Raw genomic sequence first — 27,686 nt, 5'->3', positions numbered from 1 at the left:
ACGCCAGGCTCTGTCTGCAATGAGTACGTGACATATTTGGTCTCCAGGGCAGTTGAAGAGCCATAAAAACCAAGGCAGATTGTGGTAAATGTTCGACATGCTGCTTGATGCACAGCTGTAATACCATGATTTAACTGAAATATGAGCCTGAATTACTGTATCCCATAGAATGGGCAATTTTAAAAGAAGTCTTCTTCTAAAGAGCCCTTTGTTACAGCAATGAATATGTTTGAGCTTGTTACCAGTTGGCGATAAAAGTTAGAGGATGAAATAGGACATAGCACCATTTCTGAGACACACACAATTTTCTCTCCCTTGACTTCTCCTTAACACAGACCAGCTTGAAACTCCTCTGAACACGAGGCAGAATGGGGACCTGTCTCCTACTGTATCTCCTTGTCCAGGTCCTCTTCCCAGTAAGAAATAACAACCTGGTGAGTTTTGGGGCTCCTCAGGCTCCTCAGCTTCCATAAAGCCCAGTCCTGCTGTGCTGCTCCCACGAGCACCCACCCTGCCAGCAGCTTGGGTGGGATTCCTCTGGTGACTGAAGCCATTGGCACTAGTGCCATTGGGTCCCTTCATGTGGCCGGAGCCGAGGGCGCCATTCATCTTATCCCAGTGGAGCCATTCCCATTTCATCAAGTGACTCACCCCCGACAGAGGCTCTTCTCTCTCTGGTGACAAACGGGGGTCAAGGGCAACTGGCTCAGATGTGGGCACCATCCACCGCTCGGTTTCTGGGCTAGTGTCCCTTCCTCTCCCCTTCCTCACGCTACGCCTCTCCTAGAGAAAGTGCTCGACCACCGATGTCTGGAAGAGCCGCAAATCCTCAATGTCGTGTTTCACCTCTATCGACTTTCCTCAGTGAGGCCACTACAGTTATCACACATTTTAGCAACCACTTAAAATATTACTGCTCATTTCCCCATCTCTAAAAGACGATAAAGATGAATTACCGGGTAAAACATGAAGCCTTTGTAGCACTTGGGTTTTAAATCAGAGGAATTCAAAGGAGGGTGAGGATAATAAGCCAATATGTTATAATATTGTACCCAAGTCTTCCAAAAGGTGATAACTTTCTTAAAAACAACTGAAACTTCCTGCCAAGAGATTCAGTCAGCCCTTGAGTTATGGACCAACTCTCGAAGCTGACCTCAAACTGTAAAGCCAAGAGAATTTTATCCTACTTTTAAGTAGGAATATTAACGAGACTGTACCCACACAGCAACACCAGGTAGCCTGGGGATTTACCCTAATCAGGCATTTACTCAACTGTACATTACCCGCTCGGGTGTGCTGAAGTGGGTGCAAGGAGATGTGTGGAACCCAGTGCCTTGGCAGCGCTGCAGGATTCTGCGGAGCCGCAGTGATGGCTCTGGCTCTACCAAATGTCTTTTCTAATAGAGGAGTGAGGAAGAAAAGCAACAAAGGAAGAAACCTATGGCTTTGCAGGGATTTTAACTCTTGGCTATAAACACATCTCCAAGGGTCTAATTCAGGTTTTCTGGAAGCATCTGAGAACTATTTGAGTCACATCATGAAAGCCAGCAATGGCTGAGATTGATGCCAGCGATCCCAATTCTCATCCTCCAAGACCAGCACTGGGATGCTGATGGGAGAGAGCCACTGCCCTGGCAGACCAGCTTGTAGTAGCAAGAACAATATCCAGGCATCACCAAAGTTTGTGGCACAAGAATAAATGAAAAATAATTCTTAGAAAGTTACTCGTTCCTGCCCAGCTTTACTCAGAGAGGCAGAGTCCACCCGCGCGTGCGAGCGATGGGTGCAAACGTGGCCCATCACCCCTCACCACAGACCATCCTCTCTGGCAGGAGCTGCTGGGGCAGTCACAGCCCCGCTCCAGCTCGGTGCAGAGCTCCTCAATCAGCAGCTTTTGTGCCCTCAGGACGGCACACGGGGATGGAGAAGAAAAACCTGGGTGTGTAGACATGTACCCATGGGCTACGCGTCTCAGCCAGAGCTGGTTACTGGTGAGCATCCTGCCTTCCCTCGAGGATTGTCGTGTTGTGAGCGATTCCAGGTGCTGAGAAACAGATGATACCTTTTCTTGCCTAAAATACAGTTTTAACCAATACATGTGTGCTCACAACAAGGACTTGAGGCAAGGGATCGTTCTCCGTCATGCCCCCGAGCAGCAGTACACAACCCGAGGCGCATCAACAGCTCTTGCAGAACAGCACATTTAAACCCAACACTTACATCAGTTTTGGATTTGCAAGGCTCCTGCCTGTCTTTCAGCATGTTGTCAAGGACTCCACTCCTGCACCAGACGTTAAACACTGTTTTCCCATGCTGATATCCCACTTCCTGGAAAAAAAGAGAGTCAGGAGAAAAAAAAAATAAATAATAGCTAAAAAAACATTATGTCCCATCTTTTGCAAATCCGTAGGGAACCCAGAGGTCCACCCCAAAGCCAGGCTGCACTTTCGCTACCTTCAGCCTCAGCTACACACGCTGTTCCGCCTAAGAATGAGGGGAACGATTAAGCAAACAAGGTGCTATTTTAAGTCCCAACGCTGACTTGACCTCCGACCCCAGGGTACGCAATGAAAAGTGCCACCTGACACAACTATTTTTACAGCAGTGGCCTCAAGCAGGCTGCCCACGGAGGAACGCCATAGAAAGAGAAGCTCAGGGCGCATATAATGCCCTTCCAGTACTGGCTCGCTCTTTGGGAGAAGACACCACAAATTAATTTGTGTCTTCTCCCCTCTTGGCTCAAGAATAGCCAAGAAAAGAAAATTTTGAAACTTTTCTAGCAAGGAAAAATTACTGTTGGGCACCCAGCTCCTAAATCTCTTGCAATAAGTTAAGGCAGATGGCACTGAACGTGCAAGCGCCAGTTTGCGGGAGCAGAGATGATGGCACATGGCCAACAGCGAACCCACAAACTCCACGTTCCTCTAATTTAACAGCATAAAGTAATTTGCGCTTGGAATAATAACACTAGCATGGGAACAATTGGAAAAAATACACCGACTGCTCCAAGTTTTTCTAACAAGACAGCAGAAACGGTGTTGAAAAACCAAACGGGAAGGAGAGAGCGACAGGTGTGGGAGCCCCGGATCCTATTTCCAGCTCCGGCGCTGGCACTAACCCCCCCCAGTGCTGGAAGCAGCCCCGGCACTGCCTCCCCACTGGTTTTTGGGCTGGAGTTCAAAGCGCGGGAGGCACTTCAGGCTGGAATTCACCCTCTCGTAATCTGCCGGAGCTTCTCAGCCCCGGGTGGCCGGGATCGCTCCAGAGGAAAAGGCACCTGATGGATCTACAGCTGGCTGGGACAGCCTGCTCCAAAATAACCGCCAGAACCAGAGCTTTGGGAAACGACACGCAGCCGACATCGCACTGGGCTGACGCAGAAGAGGGGTTTTGACAAGAAGAGGGGATTTTTGTTCTTTTGAATGTGCTGGTTATATGGGGCCCACTTCTATTCTCTGTAAAATCCAGGTACAGAGCTGAAATAAAAAACCCCGCGACATCGCAGCCTATAACGGCCTGATGCCCAGGGTGCCCTTTCCTTTAAGGTCAGCGCCATTTAAATCTTCCCTGTGGACAGCAGTGATTCAGCTGCACTGCAGGGAGTGAAAAATCCAGGAGGGTGCTGCCCCTGACACCTGCAGCCTCTCGTGCCAAGAACGTGCTCACAGAAAGTGACATCTCTGAGAAACCACACTTTTCTCCAGTTTTATTCCACTGAGAAAAATTTGCCCGGCGTCTTTAAATCTCTTTAACGACACCAAATTAGACAGAGACAGAACAATGATTTGACAGCTTATTATCTGTCCCCGTGATGAACTACCAGGCCCCTCCATCAAGGTTTTCAAAACGGCCAGGGCACTCCATCTAGCGAAGAATATTATTTATCAGCAAAGTCTTAGATCCACCGTTGGCAGACAGCACTGTTTGCCCAGGAGCTGCGAGACACCAAATATCCTTGAGAAAATGTTTATACGGGGGAAATCAGCTGGCGGTTTGGAATAGCTACTGTCCTAAGAACTCTCTCCAACGCAAATATGGAGGGCTTAATGGTTTTACTGGTTTTGTTTAGCATTTATAAGATGGTATTAGAGAAACCAACCCGCAGCCTAATGAGTATTGTAGGTTCTCACTATATCTATAAAGAAGATCAATCTAAAAGAAAACTGGTGGTGGTTTTTTTTCCCCAGCTTAGGAGAAGAGCAAAGCCATGTAGAAACACCTGAAGACAGATGTTTGCGTGACTGAAGGAGGCGAAAAATGGAAAGAGACAGTAAAATAACTTCCTCGACAAGAGGCAATGAGCCAGGATTGCCATCGTTACCCCAGCCTGGGCAGAGACGTTTTTGCTGCAAAAGCTGAATGCTGTCACTGAGACAATTCGACTGCACGTCTGGAGCCAGCTCCTCCCGTGCTGGCTCCTCATACACGGAAAAAACTAAATCCCAGGGACGTGTAACCTGGTACCACCCTTTTTACAACGTCCTTCCACTGACATTGGTACCATTTTCCTGACACTCTATCAGGTGCAGAGGAACTGCGGATGATAGGTTTTATTAATAGAAGTGTTGAAACGTTAACCGAGCCGGATATTTTAGCATGTTGCCCTCCATTTGGGTGATTCACAGCCTCCCCTACAGACTCCTTCAAATCTTTCACACGACAACAAGCTCCATAACGAAGGGAGAGAAACGACACCCTTTGACAAACCCCAACTGCCCAAAGCAGCTCAGACACCCAAGGGTTTTTAGCGAGCAGCTGAGCAAGAATTGTCAGGAGACAGAGCGAGGCAGCTGATCCCTTCACAGGTCATTATACAATCATGATTACTAACTCCATTTCTCCTGTTAATCCGACCTCACAGCCATGACATCATTCCACAACGTTATTTAGCGTCAATTCTTCGCTCTCTGCCAACTGACACCTCTCACTCCCCAACAGCTTAGGCACTAATTAGCACCACAAAGCAGCAGGTTTCTGTGGAACGGCAACAGGGGGGAGCTGCCTTCCCCAGGATGCACTTACACAGATTTCATCGAATTTCCCGAAGTCGAGGGTTCCGTAGCGGTCGATGGGCGGCCGGATGTACTCGCAGTAGTCGCTGTTCTTCACCATCTCCAGCTGCCGCACGCAGCACACGTACGCCAGCCGCGTCTGGATCTCGGCCATGTTCAGCACCTGCCGACGAGGCCACACACACCCGTCACGATTAATTCAGAAATTTTGCTTCAGAATACCTTCTGCATTCACAGCGGAGAAAGAGCAAGTTATCTATCCACTTATTTTTTTTTTTTTTCCAAGAGCACACAAAAGCCTGCTGAAGCCTTCGCACATCAGCACCTCCATCTGTTTCCCGGGCAGCGTGGACAGGCGGCCAGTGAGTCTCCAGAATCCACAGCAGAAAGGGAATTGCCTTCAAAGAGATTTCTGCAGTTCAAGGTTGAAGTGAGTCTCTCATTCCAGAATACAGTGGTACCTCAAGAGAGAGACCTGTGCCCAGGTGAGAGGGACACAGTGATGCTCCAAGGCAGACATCGGTGATGATCTCTACAGTACCAGGGCCAAGATTTCACAGAATGGTTGGGGTCAACAGGGACCTCTGGAGATTGTCTAGTCCAGCCCTCTCGGCTCAAGCAGGGGCAGGTTGTCCAAGACCACGTCCAGCTGAGTTTTGACTATCTCTACAGATGGAACCTCCCTGGTTGGCCAGTGTTTCACCACCCCCAGTGAAAAAAAGTGGTTTTTGGTGTTCAGAAGGAATCCCATGTTTCCATGTGTGCCTATAGCCATTTGGGCAGCTGGAGTATTTCACTGGGCACTAATGGGAAGAGTCAGGGTCTTCCATTTCCCCCACCAAACGCTCCCACCACGTGCTGGGAGGAGCATGGTCAGCTCTACCAAGGCACAGCAGGGCACCCCACAGCTGCACCAGCTCCAACAGGCCACTTCTCAGGGAGACCAGGCCTTTTCAGGGAAGGGAGTTATCACAGAGGAAAACTTCAGATTTCAGAGCAGTGACCACAGTTTGTGGTATTTTCCCCAGCTTTGGGAAGTGCAAGCAAGTATTTAACTTCCAATTCCAACAGGGGAATGTGTTAATTGTGGTTGGGAGGGAAGAAGAAACAACAGTATTCCCTTAGGGGGCAGCTGCTGAGCCAGATAATTTAGGAAATGCAGAATAAGTAACAGAATTGGCCTGGCTGCATGCAAGAGGAAAAAAACCAACCCAAGCATGCTCTGCAGCCCTGTGTTCATCAGCAGCAGTAATGTTAATTACTGCCTAGTGCTAAAATCTCCCTAAATCAACGCTTCAGAGACATACAGGATAGACACACTGAACTGGACAGAGTTACTACCCGTATTGGGAAAATTCGTAAATTCTGGTTTTATCAAATCTTAATGCACCTCTAAGAAAAGGTTTCTTTGCTCTACAATTCTACCATCCCCTCCCCAGACTGGGGCTCTACCCTCTCCCCGTGTCACCGCCTTTGGTGTCAGGGCACTGCCCAGCTGTCCACGGTAAGAGCTCAGACCCAAGGACAATGGTCTGTCACTGGGTTTGCTCCCTGAACGGACACGGGGGAGCTTCCTGCTCCGTCCATGGAAACAGCTGCCATTTCAATAGAGTCTACAATACCTTGACTTTCTCGGCCAGGGGATTCCACCTCTTCCAGAGCAGCCACCAGCCCGACAAGCAGTCGCCATAATTGGTGAGGTCTGTCTCATCCCGGCTCCCCACGTCGATCGCGATCACCACCTTTGCGCCCATGGACCTCACAACATCAGCTGGTGGGAAAGAAGGTCGTATCAGCACCAGCGCTGCCAAAGCTCAGGTACCTACAGCCAGGGAGTGTATAACCTGACATCGGACCTACCACAAGCATCTCTTTGAAGAGCCTCAGATATCAACATGTGCAGCAACTCTGCCGAGATCATTCCCCCTCGGGGCAGCTCACAGAATGACAGAATGATATGGGGTTGGAAGGGACCTCTGGAGATCATCCAGTCCAACCTCCTGCCAGAGCAGGCTCACCCAGAGCAGGTCCCACAGGAACGTGTCCAGGCGGGGTTTGAATGTCTCCAGAGAAGGAGACTCCACCACCTCTCTGGGCAGCCTCTTCCAGGGCTCTGCCACCCTCACAGGAAAGAAGTTCCTCCTCATCTTTAGGTGGAACTTCTTATATTCAAGTTTGTGCCCATTGCCCCTTGTCCTGTCACCGGGCATCACTGAAAAAAGACTGGCCCCATCCTCCTGACACCCACCCTTTAAGTATTTATAGGCATTGATCGGATCCCCCCTCAGCCTTCTCTTCTCCAGACTAAACAGACCCAAGTCCCTCAGCCTTTCCTCATCAGAGAGATGCTCAAGGCCCCTCATCATCTTGGTAGCCCGCTCCACACCAACTGTGAGTCCCCACTGCTGAAATGCTGGAAAACATCCCTTCTGGGGTATGTTCTGCCCCAGATGGGTGGGATGACCTGACTCTGGGCTCTGAGGCCACACTGTCACCAACGTGAAGGCAGCAGCAAAACTCTAGGGCAGGGCTGGGGGAGAGGAGGTGGGACACACACAGCTGGGGTCCACAGTCCCACTAGAGGTGGTATAACGTGACGGAGCAAGTTAAACCCACGTTAACTCTCCCTTGTGCAGCAGTTCTCATGGGAACAAAAGATCTGGGGGACACTCAGAGGACACAAGTGGCAGTGGCCTCAGCAAGGAGAGCTAGCAGTGCTGGGGCCAGCCCCACAGATAGAAGGTGGTGAAGGGAAGGAACAGCTCAGGAACCGGAGGATTGCAGTCTAAGAAAAGCTTTGGGAGCCAAGAGAAAGATTCATATTTGGAAGTGGGAGAGAGATGAGGCAACGCTTCCTACTTCAAGGTCAGCAAAAGGACTCTGCTGCAGCCTTTGGGTACGGGCGAGGATTTAGGGAAGTGCCAAGGGAGGGAGGAGAAGGACATGTACCTCACAGAGTGAATTTATATTTCTTCCACACCCCCAGAGTCCAAGATAGTTGCAGTTTCCAGAATAGTTTTGCGTAGGAAAACCATAGCTCTGAAGAACCAATTTAGATGCTTAATTTAGAGGCTTATTTAAATCCGATCTGTTCTGTAACTTGGGTTTACATTCCTGGGCTCGTTCAGTCTATTGTGTCTTTTCCACCCAGTGTCACCTGCAGGAGCGCTCTTTGCCTCTCCGATATGTGCAGGTGGAAGAGGTGCCTCACTTTGCAATTCGTGTTTTTGCTTACAGACACAAACCGAGAACATCAGATGTAGATTTTGGGAGTTGATTTTGTGTTATTCCCATTTCTGGTTTTTAGGCAAATCCAGCCCTGATGGAAAAATGCAATCTGGGTTTGTCTGGAACACAGAAATGGCTCGGGTTGCCCAGATGCGGGGTCTCTAGCTTAGATTCCTTCCTCATGGACACAATTGCAAGGACACCACGTATCTCTGTCCCCTCTCGGCCTCCCCCCTGAGCCCCTGCCTGCTGACTTTCTGATGACAGCCCTGACACAAACCACATCCCAAACACACACAAGTGAATTCAAACGCCTTGGACTCTTTGGGGTTCAGTCCTCATAACACCCCAAACTCCACAACACCCCTTGGAACACACCCCGTGAGCCCACGTGGTAACAGCTCACCACGACACCCAGCCCGTCAGCCGAACCCTTTGGGCTCTGGGGGACACCAGCCTGAACAACAAAGGGTTAATGCTGTCGCTTTCTCAGAATTATTTCTTATTCAACCGAGACTTTTTGAAAAGAAACTCAAAGATAGACTATACGTTTGCGGTTTAATTTCTGCTCCCTCCTTTCAGCGAGCACTGAAATAAATTCAAAATTGGCTGGGAATTATACGTTCAGAATCTGTCTATTAGGAAATACTTCGTAACAAAAAATAGTCTTAATAAAGCCGTGACAAAGCAAACACCTAGGAAACTGAGAACAATGACTCCTGGCAACCATCGTGAGAATAGAGGTGTCTGCAATATTTCTCCTCGGTTCATTTTGGGGGGAAAAGAGGGGAAAAAAATAAAAAAAGAGGACAAAGTTTTGCAGGCTGTCTGATGGGCCGTGTTCTCGGCAGCTTCTTCCCCGCTGCTGTGTGCACCTACCCGGCAGGTTGTTGATGTAACCCCCGTCCATCAAGAGGTGCCCATCCTTGGGGTCGCAGAGGGGAGGCATGTACCCGGAGAGGGACATGCTGGCGCGGACGTACCTCCAGAGAGAGCCTGCAGGGACGAGAGGGAGGGGACGGACACTGCGTTAATTACTGCCACAGAGGAGGGGCTTTTGCACTCATTAAAATAATGGAGAGATAGAGGCTGTCCTGAGAATACCCTTCGAAAGTTATTAAAGCAGTTTATTATTTTCTATACCATAATCCTGGCGAGGGGGAAACAAAAAAAAGCCCGGCTATGCAGACGTACAACCAGGCAAAGGCCTTGGAACCCGCAGTTTTAAGCCCATGCCTCATATTTATTGCCTTCAAGGCGATTTCAGCATATGCCTGACTGCAGGGATCATCTTTAGTGCTTTGTTGAGCTTACCCCGATAAGGAAAGAAAAAGGTTTCTCCCGGGGACAAAGGGATAGAAAGAATAAGCAGATTGAAGTGCAGCTGAAGCCATTATGTTCTACAGAGATCCACAAAAAACCCAGACTTTTAGCAGGAGCTGAACATGAAAAATATATGCTGTAGAAGGCCAAAAATGCTGTTTTCCCTGCTCTGTAATAAGCAAAACACTTCCACTTGTAAAAGTAGTGTGAGTACATGGTGGTGATCTTATCTCTGCTTAGGACATGTCTGTTAATAGTGCTGTAAGGAAGAAAGTTATAATCTTTTAAGCTGTTAGAAACAGAAAGTTTAATCAAGCAGAAATTGATTGGATCAGTTTCCCGTAAAACATTCTGCTTAAGGCTCTGATTTAGTTATTTCTCTCTTAACATTTGCATCAGCTGAACTGAGAAGACATTGCATTTCCAGAGAGGCCAAGAGTCTCGTCTGAGAAGCGAATCTTTAAAATATCAAAAATAAATAAGACTTGCAGTGTTAGCTCAACTCTCAGTAATTAACTACTTGGTGCTTCAAACAGCAACTCTTTCCAGCAAACCGGGAATTGATTTTTTTTTTTTTCTTGTCTTTTTAAAATACATAACAGCTCTGTTTCTAATTATAAGCCAAGCCCTCCTACTGTTTAGCACAGGTCAATGCTGGCAGCTTTGAGTTTTATTATTAATAGCTTTAGTTGAGTTGGAACTTCCACCCAAGAAAAACCCTGACTTCTTGTCAGAAGACGAGACTGAACCAAGAGTTTCCTGCCCTAACGGCGGGAACGGAGAGTCTTACCCCAGCTCAAAAGACAAAACATCAGAGACGTGGCAGCAAAGGTTTCAGCCGCCCACAGAAATATCTGGGGCTCCTGGTGGGCTTGATCTGGCTTCGCTGGAGCCTGAGTCACGGCACCGTTACCCCAGATAGACAAGTGTCCCACAGGGCTGGACACAAATGAGAACCTAACCCAGCCTCTGCTTCAGGCACAGGAGTCTCTCCATTGGGAAAACAGCTTCATTTAAGGGGAATTTGAATCTTAAAATGTTTTGGACACATTAGGTCTCATTTACGGCTAAAACACCTGCACTTTGCGGGATGTTTTAAGGAAACAGAATGGTGTCAATGGACCCATTTTATCTCTAAACAGTGAATATAGCATCTCATTTAATCCCAACAGCTCTGCTCCTTGTTATCTGCGTACCACCACAGTTTGGTGCTCAGCAAATAGCAGAGAAAGGAGAAACAAAAGGAAAGACAAATTTAAAGGCAAGGAAAATCCCAGGAACAAGAGGTGACACTGAAGTCCCATGTCATTATTTATGACCTGGCTACACACTCACCGTCCGTGTGGACCCTCATGGCTGAGGCAGTGATGTCAGTTGTGATAGTGAAGTAAGGAATCCACAGATCCTGCAACAAAGGAGGAACCAATTTGACTAAATCTCTAACCACGTACTTAAACTAAAGCCCATCCCTAGCACAAACCAAACAACAACCTCTGTGTCTTCACAGAGCAAGCTGCAGACACAAAGGCCTGCATGGGTGGAGAAAACCCCGTCAGCCCTGTGTTTAAGCTCATAAATTTGTTTCTCATGCAAACATTTCATTCAGAACCAAGGCAGACAAAAATCCTTATTTCCTTTTTTTAATAGCAAGACACACTTGTTCCAGAAGATTGTCTGTACAGAGCAGCACAGAAGCCTCATCACCCAAACCACAGTTCACCTTCTTTCTGGTATCTGTTTTTCTCTCAGATGAAGCGTGGTGGTCTGATGATAACTCTCATCTAAAGAGACCCCAAGGCTGTTTATTGCTGGAGGACAACGTGAAGACCCACCTTTTCTATATTCAGTTCTTATCTAGGTCGCTAAATACCTGCTCCTTTTGGCCTCCCCTGGAGACATGGCACTAAGCTGGAGAGACCTTTAATCTCACGCAGTGCAGCCATTCCTACCTTTCACCCCACAGCTTCCATCCAAGGTGGAGTTCACCCACCACACAGAGCACGTCTTCCACAATCACGTTCACCACGGATGAGCACGGAACTGCTCAGCTCCCCCTGACCCCAACCTAGGACTGCACAGGCAGCACCTTCCTCGCCTCAGCCCTGGGACACCAGAGCCCAAGACAAAGAGGGAAGAACATGAGTCATGGCCTCTGGACTAAGCAACGTTCAATTTGCACCTCGTGGTGATGAAGCTGGGGTCAGTTCAGCAGGAGACGCAGAGCAATGCTGCTGAGACCCAGACCTGCCTGGAGTCAGAGGACAACCCAAACCTTTGCACCATTTCCTATAGGAACAAAGGATCCTGCAAGGTAGGTCTGCAAGAAGACCCCAGAGGTTGCTTGAGATCCTGCAGGGTAACACAGCAGTGAGGAGCGTGGTACATAAGGAGAACGGTTGGGCTTTACAGGTTTATTCAGTGGGGCTCAAACCAACAAGCCCTGCTCCCGGCAGAGGAAGTTCTTGCTGTTGTTCAGCCGTGTTGGTACTCACGTCCCACTAAGCTGGAAAAACCAGCGTCTCAGTTGCCTCAGGGTTTGCTGGAGAGAGGATAGTTTTGGAAAGTCTCCGTGGTGCCTAGTGAAGCCTGCAGAGGGGAAGGAGGAGGACTTGTGGGCATAAATTGAACTTATGCCCAGAGAACAACAGCTGATGGTTCTGTGTCAATCAGCAAAGCCCAATCGAGACTGAAGAAGTAACCTTGCCTTCCCAGCCAGCCTCTTTCTTCACAGGACAAGGTGTCTGGGTCTTCTCTGGCACAGCTTTGATGTGCCTCAAACTGAAGCCAAACCAGGGCTTGGGTTCCAGCTCTCGGTACGAGCCGGGAAACTCTCCCTCTCTGCTCAGCCTCTCTCTCTGGTGTACAGTTCTGTCCTGTTCAATACGAAATTCTGAACTGCCAAGAAGGAGGGTTTTTTCTAGGGAGTTTAATCTCTTAAGCGGCTCTGCGAAGATGGTGAGATCGGGGAGGACGAACAGATGCTGCACAAGTATTACAACCCATCTGGTATAAATGCCACAGGAGGGCGGATGAATAAAGTGTGACTACGAGAGTATTAGGGGTGTCTCTCCACGCTAAAGATACCCCGGTGATCGCAGCTCTCTCTGCAGCAACCACATTTTAAGCAAAAATAGGGGAAGAGGGAAAGAAGTCTCTGACACTTCCTTTCATGAATAGGATTTTGCATGAATATCATGCAAACACATGCAGAAAAGAGACTAAACCCAGGCCTACGAGGCAGTAACGGAGACTGGGTTTCTCAGCTATCGTTTCATTTAATTTGGGGACAGAGCATTATTCAAGTCTGAAAAAGGACTTGATGAAAGTCTTTTCTGATTCCTCACACCTGACCCTCCCACTGGGATGACTCGCAAGAGCAATTTGTGCTTCTGGCACGGGGGATAAAAATTCCAGAGCCCAGTGCCCTTCCGGAAGGATGGGTAATTTCAGAGGAGCAATAACTCTATTTCTTGAGAAATCTCTTTCAAGTGCCCTGCCCTGGATTTCTGCGTGTTTTGCTGGAAGAACTCACACAGGCTGATCTCCTGGGCCGCCTTTGGCTGACATGGGCAGCAGCAATCCCGGGGGGGCTGGTAACCAGGGCTACCCCTCAAACGGCACCGTGGGAACCGGGCGGCACTTGCGGTACAGGGGTTGTCAGAGAGCAAATTTAAGAGAAAATGGAAACCTCCCTTTCAACGTCAGAAATAACAGTTCAATGTACGTGGCTCCGATGCAGAGGGATGAGGGCATGCGTGAGAAGCACAGGAGAGACACCCCACAGCCACAGGGAGTAAAAAGGTGGATCTGGGCCAGAGATTCCTAATTTTAAGCTTTTGTAGAGACACAAGGGCCGGTCTCCACCCCAGCCCCTCGGGGAGGAAGTTCTCAGGTTCTGCTGCCATCAGCCTCCAGACACAACTCTGAGTTCCTCAGGGGATAACGGACTCCTGCTGATGCGCATTTCCAGTTGGAAATCACTGCCACCCCCCTCCGAAACCTCTCCAGCTACGGAGAAAAGATGGATGTTTGCAGTTTGGACGCTTTGAAATAATGCTTTAAGAAAACATTTGTTTGAGGCTTAATGCGTCTTAGTTCAGCTCCTGTTACTTTATAAATTACACTTTACACTTAAGCGGCTTTAAATCTCCGGCTGCCCAGTGATATGACAGGTTAACCCGCGCCGATAACACCAACGGCAGAGAAGGAGTAACTGCCTCTGCCCTTGCAGAGACACACAACGTTTCTCCTGATTTATCTCACAACATTTCTCCTGATTTATCTGACAGAAGCCTTGGGAAAGCCGTGAGGAACCGCTTGGACATGGACCGAAGGCTTCAGCCTGTGACCCTCTGCGCGTGGGGCAGAGCTGATGCTGTCGGATGCCTCAGAACTGGGTTTCTCTTGGACAGAACCTTCCTGTGACCACAAGGTTAGAACAGATCATACAACTACAGCTGTTAAAAATCATAAGGAAGGAATCGACTGGATCTTAAAGGGAAGTACAATAAATTGACTGCTGAAATCAAAAGCAGTGACACACAGACCAGGGAAAGCTGGGGCCACCTAAGCTCAGAGGAGATGTTCTTCCTCGAAGCTGTGCTCAGTGTCACCTACAGCCTCACACTGACACGCACCATCCACAGCTCACACCACGTGAACCGGGAGAAGACCACGCTTCCCACCACCGAGAAGGTCCCGGTGCTTTGCACAAGCAGCTCCTCGGCTACGTCGAAGCAGAGAGGAGTTGGGGCTGTCACTGGACAATCACAGAATTTCCTATCAGACTCAGCTGGAACCAAAGAGAGGAGCTGGAGTGCTCCAAGAGAGGACACGCGTGATTAAAGAACTGAGAGTAGGGTATGGCTGGTGCTGCAAAATAACAGAACAAAAATAATTCCCGTCTCGGAAGGACTTATCACTCTAAAACTCCCAGCACCGTCCCCTCTGCACAGCAAATGCTATTTTAAGCTACATGATGATTAATCACTTTCATACTCACATTTAAGTAGGGAATGTTTTAGATTATTTTTAATTAAATATATTTAAAGTATATACAGCATTAATTTGCTACATAGTTTTTCACCACGAGGATTCCAAACACAGGAATAATTTGGTTAAAACTATAAAGGAGCTAAGATTGCAAGACTACCCACACGATCCCTGAGCTTGGTGATCCAGAAGAGAACCACTGACAGAGTGCTTTGCAAACTGCTGTTGTGAGGGACACGGGACAGGTGGGATTGGGAATGCGGCCACCGGCTCGGGCAGAGCATCCAACGCCTCGCAATCATAAAAGGTCACCACACACAAACCAGGAAACAACACACTCTGACCTTATCGTGGGTTTCAAGGGGCTGTTCCTAAAAACTCACTTGAGCTTCAAAAATAAAATAAAATTAAAAAAAGCCAAACCCACTGCTACCCTCTTCAAGACCTTCTTCTGGTGTCCCCTTAGACCTGATTTGCAGAAAAATAATGATAAAGCAATCTCAGCAATTCCACTTCAGAGACAGAATTTTAACTTCTGCTCTCAGACAGCAGGATCCCTTTGTCAAACAGAAGTGGCTACAAACAATCTACTCCTTGTGCTTTCTAAATCCACCAGAATGAAATAGGCACCTTCCTATATTCACGTAACATCACATTCAGTTTTAACATGTCCTCAGTCACCCCCCAGCCCCACATCTCATAAGAGCACGGAAGAAAACTATTTCTGCTACAACAGACACAGCGACATCATTGTCTGTACATCAAGGCAATAAACAACCCACCTCTATCTGCTTATCTTTGAAGATGTTGTTGATGCTGCTGTTAAAAGCCGCTCCAGAAAACATTGACGTTATTGGATATGTCAAGTCTAGAAAAGTCTTAAGCACCGAGTTCATAACCTAAAAAGGAAAAAAAAAAAAGCATTTCAAAGGTAAATATATGCAAGGATCCGTATGAACGTCTGCATTAATGTATGCAATTCCAGAGACATCATATTCCAGACTCTACAGCCAACACGCTGGAAGCGCTGCCAGTGTAAGTACAAAAGTTGTCAAGGGGACAGAAATACAACTACAAAAACTACAACCAGTAACTGCTTGCACGGTGTCATAAACCTAAAACAAAAAGCAGCAAACTCTGTAGCCAGTTCGGAATAAGGCTATGGAAGGGTATGCATTTGTGTGGCTTCCCTTCTACCCATAAATCAAAATATCCCTCCAAAGCAGTGTGCACGGCACAGGGTTCTGCCTTAACAAATGTACAGGAATTGTACAGTTTAATTCTTGATTTAATTTTTTTAAATAACAAAAAAATATTATTAGTTATCTCCCTCTTCATCGTTCTTTCCACAGCGTGCATGTGGTTCACCGGCATGGAAAGGAAATCATAAATCTGTAATATAGGAATCTGTACCACACAGAATCACAGAATATCTTTATACATCTCTTCAATTTGTGGATCACACCTCATTTTTCTTCCAGTCTTAAATCTTTTATCTGCCTCAGCGTAAGCACTTACAGAAACCCGTATGTGATTCTCTGGGGCTGCAACAAGGTGAAGTCACTCACACGTTAAAGAGCTTTCAACACACTTTCTATGTATCAATGTCCGTTATTTTTCATTCCCAAAGCCAGTGATCGTGCTCCTCACCTGCTGCCTTGGCAGCCAGCTCTTGGGTACTGCTATGGGTGCTCTACACAAACGCCATAATCCAAACCCCACGAGGTTTCCCAAAGCCCACAGATACCTATTACATTACAGAAGGGCGGCAGGCTCTTGTCACACGTGTCTCTTCTAAACACACACAAACTGTAATTAAGCTTTCAGGGATTCTTTTTTTATTTTCCATTTTGAATGCATTACACCCGGGCACTAACCTACAAGATAAAATGATGAAAATACCTAAACTCTATGGCATTATGGTCCCTGTATTTGTCCCACAACCATGCTATTGGTCTCAAATCCTAATAAATCCGAACAAAATTAAATATGTAATATATTACGTAATACTCAGTTAAAATGCAATAGAAGAGGAGAAAGCCCAATTAACTCATTCACAATTAAATAGGGTTTCCCTGGATGAAATATTTCTATTAGATGAGAGATTTTTCTCTCTCTCCATGGTCTCTCTAATTAACAAACAGCAGCGACGTGGCTCTGTACCCGGCAGAGCCGCAGCCTCCGAAACCGCCCTCGAGTAAAGGACCCAGCATCAACATCTGGCCCTTGCTTTACTCCAGCAGCGACTCAAAGAAGAGCAGGATTAGCCGACATCGTCATGTCCAGCTGCTTTTAAATATATATTAGGTATCTGCCCAGAGGATACATGTCCAAGTATTTAAAAAAAAAAAAAGAAAAAGAAAAAAAATCCTTAAAAACAAATATATAAACAAGAAACGTGGGAAAGTATAAAAGCGTGAGCACAAAAGCAATTATGAACCTGTCACCTTCATTTGCATCCTCATTTGAGGTTCTGAGGGGTGAGGACAGTGTGCCAACCTGACTATAGACACGCTACCCACGGCTTCAGAGTTAAATGGAATTACTTTTACTACTTAAAATAGGGATTTGGTCTCTGACATTACTTAGAATGATTAAATCAGGGAAAGAGGCATTTATAGAAAGTCCTTTATTTAATACCGAAGAAAAATCTCTCCGACTCAGCACCAAACATCAGGCTATCCTTGTGGCAAATGATGTTTATAATGCTGAGCCTCTACATTTTCCCCAGAATTAATGCTCGTGGTAATCTTGTACATGAACAAAATACTTCTAATTAACAGTTATTTCTTAATATTCTCATTTCTCATCACTGGAAGATACCCTTTTAGCTGATGCTGATGGCCAACAGCCTCCCTCCGCCTTCCAAGAATAGCTGCTACCACCCACCATTCTCCAGATAAATTAATTAAAGACCAGGGTTTGGAAGGGCAGCCAGAGCCTTCCGATGCTTCCCTTCCCCTCCGCCAACCGAGAGCTCCCGGGCCATCCCCGGCGGCTCTGAGGAGGACACATCTCGGGGTCCCTGCGTACAGTGATGGGAAGGCCAGCCTGAAGGCATCTCCAGTGGTTCCCCCGGGAGACAGCGGGTGTTTTCCAATTCTTCATGAACTTCTCATCAACTTTCATCTCTGCCACTCTGCTGCAAGACGGGCTTTCTCGGTAAAAAGACCTTCAATCCTAAAATTATTCTTAAAAGCTACCCCGTGGTATAACTTCAGCAAGGAAGGGACGAGGTGGTGATTCTGCTCATGGAGCAGAAGAACAAGAGCAAATGCACACGACCATGAGCAAAAAGAAACCTGAATTTTAATCTCTGGCTATTTTGTTCTTTGCTGCAGAGTGATTGTAAAAAAACCAGGATAATCCCAGAATTTTTCAATGTTCCTGAGTATAAAAAAAAAAAGGGGGTATGGGAAAACTTGTTGCAAAACCAAAAATTTAAAAGAGCAGAACAGATTAAATATTTTTAAAACTACTGGAGATAGCATCCAGAATTCCCTTCAGTGCCTTTCCAGTGTTCACGTTTCAATGAAACAAGCAACAGAATTCACAAAGAAAAAGATGTTAAAGACAAAATAAAAACATAACTCAGGCCAACAGCTTCAGATAAACAGCACTTCAGGGATCCATTTATCCCAAAGGCAGAAATTCCGGATAATGGAAGCTCAGACTTAAAGGTAAAGTATTAAGAAATCTAAGACTTGAAGAAAATTAAAATTAATCCATGTAAGAAACCGTGCAAGAAGCCATCTCGGAGAAAGGAGAAGGGGAGAGGCAAGGGAAGTAAATTATGTTTAAAATCAGATTCAGATGTCCTGATCCTGGAACACTCCCGTGCCATCTGTGGGATCTTGAGTGGAGGTGGTTGCTACAGTGCAGAAATAGGATGCTTTGGTGCCTTATCTGGGCATTTCAAAGCAACAGGCACGTTTGGATTTTGTGTGCAACCTTTTATCCGAATTTCCCAAAGTATAATGTTTGATTTTGGGTTAATTTCAACACCCCAAATAATATAACTGAAATGGTAAATATGAACTATCAGGCCTTATCGCTACATGAAAATAGATTTTTTCTGCACCTCAAGATATAACAATTTTTTATGATCTAATAAAAAGGCACCCGGTATTTTTGTCTTCTGTTGTGAATAATCTCAACTACAGAATTCCATCTGAAAGGCAACCAGAGGTAACACTTCAGCTGGCTTATGAGGGAAAAGCAATCTGCCCTGCTTTAATTCTTGCGAGAAACCCAGTGAGTAAAACCTTCCAAACTGGCTGATAAAGTTTTAAAGCTGTAATTAAGCCGCAGCAGAGCGGCCTGGGCAGCTCTGCCCTGGAGCGCCGGGGGCTGGAGGACACCCAGAGCAGCTTCTCGGCTGCAGCTCATCAACCCGACCGAACAGACAATACGTGCACACTCATTTGTGTGCAGTCTGTAACGAACCCCACATTTATTCAGGATGCGCTGCACTTTACAGCTGGTTTAGCCCATATTTACCTTCTGCCGTGCCTGAGCCAGCTCCAAGGCACTGGAACCGAGACTCCCTGCACCTGGGGGACTGGGACCAGTTTATTTTGCCCATCTCCTCTGGTCAGGAGGTATCTTTGCCGTAATATCCCACCCCGCTCTTCGTGCCAATCGAGTTTGGCACCGTTTGCCTACTCAGCTGGGGTTCTGTGTCTGTTTGCGGGGATCTGTCCTCGTAGCTCTTATGATACAGGAGGATCTGGCAGACGAACAAAATCAGTGTAGGATGCAGTGATTTACCAAACACGGCACCTACTGAGGATGCTCTCCCTCTGAATTCCATGGGGAAAGGCCCCTCTGTGGTCCCCACGGCGTGGCCATCCCACCCCTCCCCAGTGATCTCCTGCGGAACCCAGCACCATGCTCCCGCTCCGCACCGCCCCATCCATCCATCCATCCATCCATCCATCCATCCATCCATCCATCCCTGCACCCGGTCCCTCACGGGCTACAGGTACAGCATCACCCCGGCATGGTACAGAACAGCCTTTTTTCCTCAAAACAACAGATGTAACAGATCAAGAAAAACATTGGGATCCAGCCCAACAGCAGCTTCATCTGTCACACACCGGGGCTGATGGTTCTGCCCCCCCGGCACGGCCGCCTCGGCAGCTCCAGCAGCTGAGCTGGCCACAAACTGGCATGAGAGGGGGAAAAAAAGTGATGAATTTTTGGCCAGATCAGCTCATTAAACCACAGCATCTCCCAGTGCGCAGCGTCAGGGAGAAGCAGAAGCTCATGACTGCGACCTCAGAAACCCCCCATGTTTATTTGAGCTCTCGTGCAAATCACAGACAGCAAACGACTGCAGCTCCTACCCAGCAATTCCTCACTCTCATTACGGGAAGCTTTTCAGCTGCACGTTCCTGTAACCATATTCCCTTCAACTGCAGAATATTCCGTTCTTTGTGAAATATTTATACTTTGAAATATTAATTCTCCAATTTAAAAAAAAAAAAAAAAACACAAGAAAACCCAACAATCTGGAAACGTGAAAGCTTTTCTTTGTTTGTTTTGCTGGTTAAACACAGGTAGGGAGGACTCGGAGGCAGCACACAGTAACTAGCCTGACTGGTAATTTCCATACCCCTCTGTATTTCGACAAAAAGAGTCGTTTGTTTCTTTGCTGCTTCATTAGGTCCAGAAAACACATCCCATTAAAAATATCCCTTCTCCCAGCCCCAAGTGTACAACTAGAGATACGCCGATTTCTAAAAATACCAAAAAAAGAAATAACTGCAGGACAAAACCAGTATTTGTTTTGATGGGTAAAAAAAAAATAAATTAAAAACCATCAGAGTTACCTCATCCATCACAACAAAGGCATTTCAAAAACTCCCACGGGCTAAAAAAGCCAGGCTGCAAGGTTTTGCACAAAGAGCACTCAGCAATAACCTTCACCAGCAAAAGCTCCCAGGCTTCAGAGGAGCAGAATCAGCAGCTTCTGGAGCAGCTTCGGGGAGCGCTCAGGCCTTTTTGAATAACGTTGGTTTAACCAAGGACAGTCCCCAGAGCATCCCTTGCCCAGCAACCGCCTCCCGCAGCCGTGCTGCCCTGGGGACAGCAGGAACAGCCCCGGACACTGGGAATTCGGGGTTTATCTGGTGGATTTGTCACCTCGCTCACACCTTCATGTGGACCCCCAACAACCCTCCCCGCTGTTACACACGGAGCTCAGCGGAAGGAGCCCCTCGCCGTGCTCGGTCTGCAGTTGCTGCAACACAATACACGAGAAAATAACTCAGAATAGCCATCGTTAAAAAGATTTATAATCCCTCGAGGCACTTTGTACATTAGCTGTGATCTGAACCTGGAGAGAGGGTTTTCATGGCTTGTTCAAGGCTTGTTTCAATTCCCAATGCAACCATTTTGCTGGATGGTGCTGTTAACGGTGAAAAGGGCTTCAAACAGAGCAGCCTCTTCTGTTTTCATTCTCAAACCCTTGAACAACCTCTGGTTTGGATGTGGACCTGGCAAGCTTGTCAAAATACTCATGAAAAACCTCAGGAAAATCCATTCTTCATTAATAAGATGAAATGGCCTCTGTTAGAGCAAACATTAACCTTTCCTCCAGCTACTTATTTCCAGTTTTCAAGGTACCAACACCTGAAACAGCCCGAGGCTGGGCCAAAACCTGCCTTTTTCTTTGTGAAACGTTCTCTGAGCTCTGCAATTTGTGTTCCATAGTTAATGAGTAGATTAAATTTCTCCATTTCATCTCCAACTATTCTTGGTAAAAGCGAGTGTGATTCCAGATTGGGCTGGCAAACCTGAGAGCTGCAATGCTGGGAATGAAGCTCCTCCGATGGGAGCACAGCGCTGAGATGCCCAGAGAACAGCTTTTCCAGCTCTGCATCACCCCCTGCACAGAAGAGATCTGACAAGTTAACAAAGAAGAGGAGATAATCCTCTGGACAAATGCCGGGAGGAAAATTCCATGGCTCCAGCCTAAGGGAGAGCAAGGGAATCACAGAATCACAGAATGGTATGGGGTTGGAAGGGACCTCTGGAGATCATCCAGTCCAACCCCCTGCCAGAGCAGGTCCACCCAGAGCAGGTCCCACAGGAACGTGTCCAGGCGGGTTTGAACGTCTCCAGAGAAGGAGACTCCACCACCTCTCTGGGCAGCCTCTTCCAGGGCTCTGCCACCCTCACAGGAAAGAAGTTCCTCCTCATCTTTAGGTGGAACTTCTTATGTTCAACTTTGTGCCCATTTCTTCCTGTCCTGTCACTGGGCACCACTGAAAAAAGCCTGGCCCCATCCTCCTGACACCCACCCTTTAAGTATTTATATGCATTGATCAGATCCCCCCCTCAGCCTTCTCTTCTCCAGACTAAACAGACCCAAGTCCCTCAGCCTTTCCTCATCAGAGAGATGCTCCAGGCCCCTCATCACGTTTGTAGCCCTACAAAGAGGGCAGCGAGTCCCAGGGCGCTGAAAAACATCGCAGGGAGCTATGGCCTCATGCTCGCCCTGCCCCGATGCCGTCCTGTAAGCGTTTGGTAGCGACCAAGGTGGGAAATAAAGAACACAAGGTTAAGCAGGTGTCTGACACCATGCCGTACCGTTGTTTTTATGTCTCTAATCTCACGCCTCCTCCACCTTTGCGATTCCAGCAAACTGCTCTGTGTCATAAACAGTTTATGTTCCGGGTGCTTCCCAGCCCGGCCAGGCACAGGCAGTTCTTAAAATAAAAAGCACAAAATTCCCATTCTTCTAGCAAAGAGTGACAGGGAGGTGAAGCAGAGTCCCACGCTCCTCTGCCCTCCAGGAGAGCACAAACACCGGGGCCTCAATGTATATTTTAATGCCCCAGAGAATCTATCCTGCAAAGTCAGTGGTATCTCACCAACATACAGTAGATTTCGTCTCAGAGCCAGGGCGGGTGAGAAGGCAGTTGGGAAAGGAAAGCTGTGTCCATGTGCCAACTACAGACTCCGATTTCCCCCTAAAACTCAAGATCTAAGCAGACCTAGAGCTTAACCTAATTTAGAAAATTCCCTGTGTTTCTTCCCTTTCAATAGGAAAGCCACCAGGTGTCCTGGGTTGAGAGACACAGGACTAACTTTTCTTCTAATGCTGGGGAAAATTGCACATTTAAAAGACTCTAGTGTCTGAATTTGGGAAAATATTTACTTTATAGCCAGCCAGGCTCTGTGGGATTCAAGGTCAGTGTTTCCGAGCCTTGCCAGGGGCAGGGACAAGGAGGAGCAAGGCCTGGGCGTTTGACCCAGGCTGGCCAACAGGAGTGTTTCATACCATGAACGGCACATCCAATATAAATTAGAAAAGTTTGCTGCCCAGCTCTCTCTCTCCCTGATGGCGGCGGGTCCAGACAACTCCTTGCCCCGGTGCCGGAGCCCTGAGCCCTTCCCTTCCTCCTGAAGCCATTGCGCTCCCAGTGTCCCACATTGGCTGTCCCTGCCGGGAGGGCACAGCTCCTGCTGATATAGTTGGCTGAGGATAATTCCTGTATATCCTGTATCAGTACCGGGATTAATACTGGTTCTTTAGTATTATTGTTAATTATTTAGTCTATTAAATCTATTTATATTTCAACCCTTGTGTTTCTTTGTGTTCCCCGATTCCCCTTTCCGGGTGGGGAGGGGTCATCGGGTGATAGAATAATTGTCTAACGACGATAGATTGTTATGGGTTCTCTCAAACCATAACACCAGGACAATGTGGTTTCCGTATGAACAATACAAAGGAAACCAGCAAACTCCAGAAGTAACACTAAGCTTCACCTCCAGTCAATCTGAACTCGTGTGATCCGGTGTTAGTACCATTTTTCCCCAGCATCTCATACAATCAATAAATTCACCCACAGAAGTCACTACGTAAAACAACCTTCCCAAACCTTGCTTTAACTATGAAAATATGTTTTGGTATATATTTATATATATTTAAAGTTAAAACTTTCTCCTGAACCAGAGTACCCCCACTGTGGAGTTCTCAGGCTTACACCGTGAAGTACACATTTTGTATTTAGTTTAGAGAAGGATTACCTCCATCAATCAGTTCCACTGACAAATGACAGCATGTGAGAACGAAAGAGAGAAAATTATACAAAAGAGAAACACATTTGTTGAGAGCTGGAAAGGAAACAGATTCCAGCACATGGAAAAGAGAAGATAAAACAAAGATAAACACGGGCCAACAACATCACTCTGCGTTCGGAGCGTGACTCGAATCTGCGCCGAGCAAAGTCGAGCATCTGACTCCGGCAGGCGACAGGAGCGCCCGAGGAGGCGGGTGACGGTGACAGCTTCCCCTGCTCCCTCGGAGACAGGAGGGCCCTTTTCCCCGCGCAGACACCCAAGTGCGGACGGTGGCACTTCCCTGGGGGGGCGGCTCAGCTCCCGCACTCTGTTCCCAGCGCTTACCATGGCCCACTGCCTGGCCTTGATCCGCATCTGGTTGTAGCTGCGCTCCTCGGCGTACAGGGCGCTCATGAAAGCGCCGATGGACGTTCCTCCGATCATGTCCACGGGGATGCCGGCTTCGATCAGCGCCCTGATAACTCCCACCTGGGAGCATCCCCTGCGCCAAGAAAAGAAGGGAAAAAAAAAGACGTTATCAGACAAACAGCCACTGGAGGAGCACAAAGACATGAAGGCCACCTTCTAAGGGAACTTGAGCATGCGCTAGCTCAACTGCCAAACTCTTGCTAAACAATCCTCAGTGCCAGAAAAGAACTTTATGAATGCAGAAATCTTCAAACAGACTCCCGAGGGTCCTAGGAAATACAGACCACCAGCCCGACTGTAGTATGGAAGGCAAGGACAGGAAAACCACAGCCCAGAACCAAGCTGGTGGTTATGCGAGGGGAAAGTCAGCGTGGTTTTAAGGGAGTAACGCATCAAAATACTAAGGTCCTTCCAAAGCAGCCAAGAACGGCTGGATTTCAGAGACCCTTCCACAAGAGTCTTTTCCAGTGATTCTTCAAAGAAACTCAGCCGGCCTGGGAGCAGGGGATGGGTCACCGCATGGATTAATAATGAATTTGAAGATGGAAAACAAAGAGCAAGAGGAGACAAAGAGCGATGAGAAGGCAGGAGTTTCATTCAGCACATACACCCAGCAAAGGGGGCAGATGAGGAGACAACGTTTGAGGATGATACCAGTTCCTTCGGGACAGTAAATGTATTCCTTGATTTCAAGGAATGCAGCAGGAACTCAGAGCAATGATGGAACCGAGTGATAAACAACAGAGGAACCTCTGATGATGGGACAAGAGAAAAACAGAAGCAGCAATGCCCCTGCAGCAAGGAGCTCTTCACCACCACCTTCCCAGAGCTTCGGGAACCATTGTGGACATCCTCTGAAAAATATTAACCTTGTGCTCAGGGGAAACTCAAAAAGGAAACCAAAGAAACCAGAATAAAACATAAGAACATACACCCAGGATGCACCAGCATTCTGAAAACTGCAAGCAAGCTCAGACTTCCCACTGAAAAAAAATAATAAATAGAACTAGAAGATGACAGAGAGAAGCAAAAAAGATGACCATAATATGGAGAGGACTTTACATGAGAAGAAACCCAGGTCTCCAACTAGGGAAGACCACAACTGAGAGGAGACATACAGCCAAATCACCGTAAAGAAAATTTAATTTAAATGAAAGAATTCACACGCAGACATGCGTATGTAACACACAAATTGGGGAACCCACCACTACCGCATGCTGAAGAGGTGAAGTCACAAATGGATTTAACTGTGGGCTGGAGAAATCAAAGGGACCAGGCTGTCAGTGGCCACTAAACATGAAAAATGGAGGTGAAACCTTGCGTTCAGGAAGCTCAGAAGCTGCTAATTGTTGCAAATACTCATTTCGGAAGCAATTGCTACCACTTTCCATCAGGAGCGAGAGAGCAGGGGTGGAACTTCTGAGCTGTTCTTACAAAGAGTGATCCCTTGCCAGGAGAGGGATCCCTCCCTGTCCTACAGAACCACTACGAAACTCAGAAATTAGCAGCAGGTCACCTCCTGAACAGGACAACATTGTGACCTCCAGTCTCAAATGCTTTGCCCAGTTAATATCAAGTAAGTATTAGCTCATTCCACCTGGAGGGCTGCTTTGCAGTCCAACCCCCACAGCTGTAAAATCCTCCTTTTCCCATTTCCACCCCATTTTTCTGTTCCTCACAGTTTGCTTTATTTCCATCCTCTTTCCCTTTGCTGTTTACATCCTATAAATACTTGCTAACAGCTGCCAAGTCCACCGTAGGTGTCATTTGGCCAAGCTATGCTGAACGCATTCTTTCCATCCAAATAAATCCCCTCCAGCTGCTGAAATGCTTTGAGACAGGTTCTGGGTTATACTGGTGTAAATGACTTCAGTGACAGATCTGCGCTGGTGTAACCCAAGAGCAGAAAACGGCTCGTTGAGCTTTCCTCTCCACATTCTCCTTCCCCTGCTTTGCTGTTGCTTCTGCTCCTAAGATGCCCTAAGTGAAAATAATTCTATTTTCATCCCTGCCAGAGGAGCCTGTTGTTTTTAAGGCTTTTAGGTGGCAGTTATTTTTGCCATCTGCTTCTCGTGCCGGGCACCTGCTGCTGCCTCATCCCTGCGCCTCCGTCACCAGCTGATGCTGATGTTGCGCTGAGGAACACACCTTGCACCATCCAACCCGCTTCCTAGAGAGAGCCTACGTCCTCTGGATTCGTTAAGACACATTTAGTCCTGTAAAGCATTTCCTGCTTGGAGAGTAATTGTAAACTGGCCAGGACCAGCTCCAGACTGGATTGTCCCCCTTCCACCTCTTCCAAAACTGCATCTCCTCGTTCACGCGTTCGTGCATCCATAAAATACAAGGGATTTGACGTGATCACTCAGATTTGGTTTTACTTTGCCGTGTGATGCCTTTGGATGAATAACAAAAGATTATTATTACTTCTCTTGGCAAGCCATCGCCTCCGTGTCGTGCGTCGGCAGAGTCCCTGCCAATACCCAGCTGCCTGTGAAAGCCCCGCATCTCCAGCGGATGCATCGATTTCAAAGCACTGACCTGCAAAATGGGAAAAGTACTTTTCTTGCTCAGAAAGAGACCTCCTATTGACTGTCAGACCAAGTTCTGCTTCATTTATACATGACTACAAAGCTGATTCTTGCAATTCCAGCATCCTCAACAGCTCTGCAGTTGAATCCATCTGCGCAAACTAAAATCCCGAATGTGCCTGAACCGACCTCATTTCTCCATGTGCCCCCCAGCCTCACACGGATATTACTTCTTCTTATGCTCCAAGGGCTGGAGCCCCTCTGCTGTGAGCACAGGCTGGGAGAGTTGGGCAGGTTCTGCCTGGAGAAGAGAAGGCTCCGCAGAGACCTTAGAGCCCCTTCCAGTCCCTAAAGGGGCTCCAGGAAAGCTGGGGAGGGACTCTTGATCAGGGAGGGGAGCCATAGGAAGAGGGGGAAGGGTTTGACACTGAAAGAGGGGAGATTGAGATGAGATCTGGGGAAGAAATTCTTTGCCGTGAGGGTGGTGAGACCCTGGCCCAGGTTGCCCAGAGAAGCTGTGGCTGCCCCATCCCTGGAGGGGTTCAAGGCCAGGTTGGAGGGGGCTTGGAGCAACCTGGTCTGGTGGGAGGTGTCCCTGCCCAGGGCAGGGGGTGGGACTGGATGGGCTTTAAGGTCCCTTCCAACCTAAAGCATTCTATGATTCTAAATGGTTTCCCCCCTCCCTACAGCTTTAGGCCATCGTTACACCAACAATCTTTCACATTACCCCATGAAACTTTTCAACACCACCTCACTGTTAGTTCTCTCTTGGCCATTTCTTGGCAGCTCTGGGTGTACATACAGATGGACGTGATGCCAAAGGGAGCCAAGGGCCGGAGCTGGTACTTTACCAGCAGCATCCCTCACATCCACAACGTGCCGGTGCATCACCGATACCCGGAGTGGGCAGCTCTCGTACTACGACTAACAAAGAAAAGAAACTGAAGCCAGGAGCTACGTCCCTGTTAACAGTCAGAGCACCAGCACAGGAAAAAAACACCAAAAAACAGGAATCATGGGCTTCTTGTGATACCAGGCACAATTTCACATGGGATCTGCCCCATTCTAGGACAACATGTGAAAATAGAAGTGTTTGGCA

The 27,686-nt window shown here is 47.5% G+C and overlaps 1 protein-coding gene across 2 annotated transcripts in view; it reads right to left on the bottom strand.

Annotated features, from left to right (window-relative positions):
- Positions 1 to 27,686, bottom strand: part of PNPLA7 (patatin like domain 7, lysophospholipase) — a 146,928-nt gene that overhangs the window by 10,548 nt on the left and 108,694 nt on the right. For both annotated transcript variants that reach the window (XM_074160969.1, XM_074160970.1), the window contains exons 26-32: positions 23,973 to 24,129; positions 15,338 to 15,454; positions 10,899 to 10,968; positions 9,120 to 9,236; positions 6,635 to 6,783; positions 5,023 to 5,175; positions 2,221 to 2,328 (exon numbers count right to left, since the gene is read on the bottom strand). In XM_074160969.1, the coding sequence (XP_074017070.1) occupies positions 2,221 to 2,328; positions 5,023 to 5,175; positions 6,635 to 6,783; positions 9,120 to 9,236; positions 10,899 to 10,968; positions 15,338 to 15,454; positions 23,973 to 24,129 (871 nt within the window). The remainder of the gene's footprint in view (positions 1 to 2,220; positions 2,329 to 5,022; positions 5,176 to 6,634; positions 6,784 to 9,119; positions 9,237 to 10,898; positions 10,969 to 15,337; positions 15,455 to 23,972; positions 24,130 to 27,686) is intronic.

This window comes from Numenius arquata, chromosome 19 (assembly GCF_964106895.1).
Source record: "Numenius arquata chromosome 19, bNumArq3.hap1.1, whole genome shotgun sequence".
In the NCBI taxonomy this organism is placed as follows: domain Eukaryota; kingdom Metazoa; phylum Chordata; class Aves; order Charadriiformes; family Scolopacidae; genus Numenius; species Numenius arquata.
Note: the sequence above shows the minus strand (reverse complement) of the source record. Positions and strands in the feature narration are given on the sequence as shown.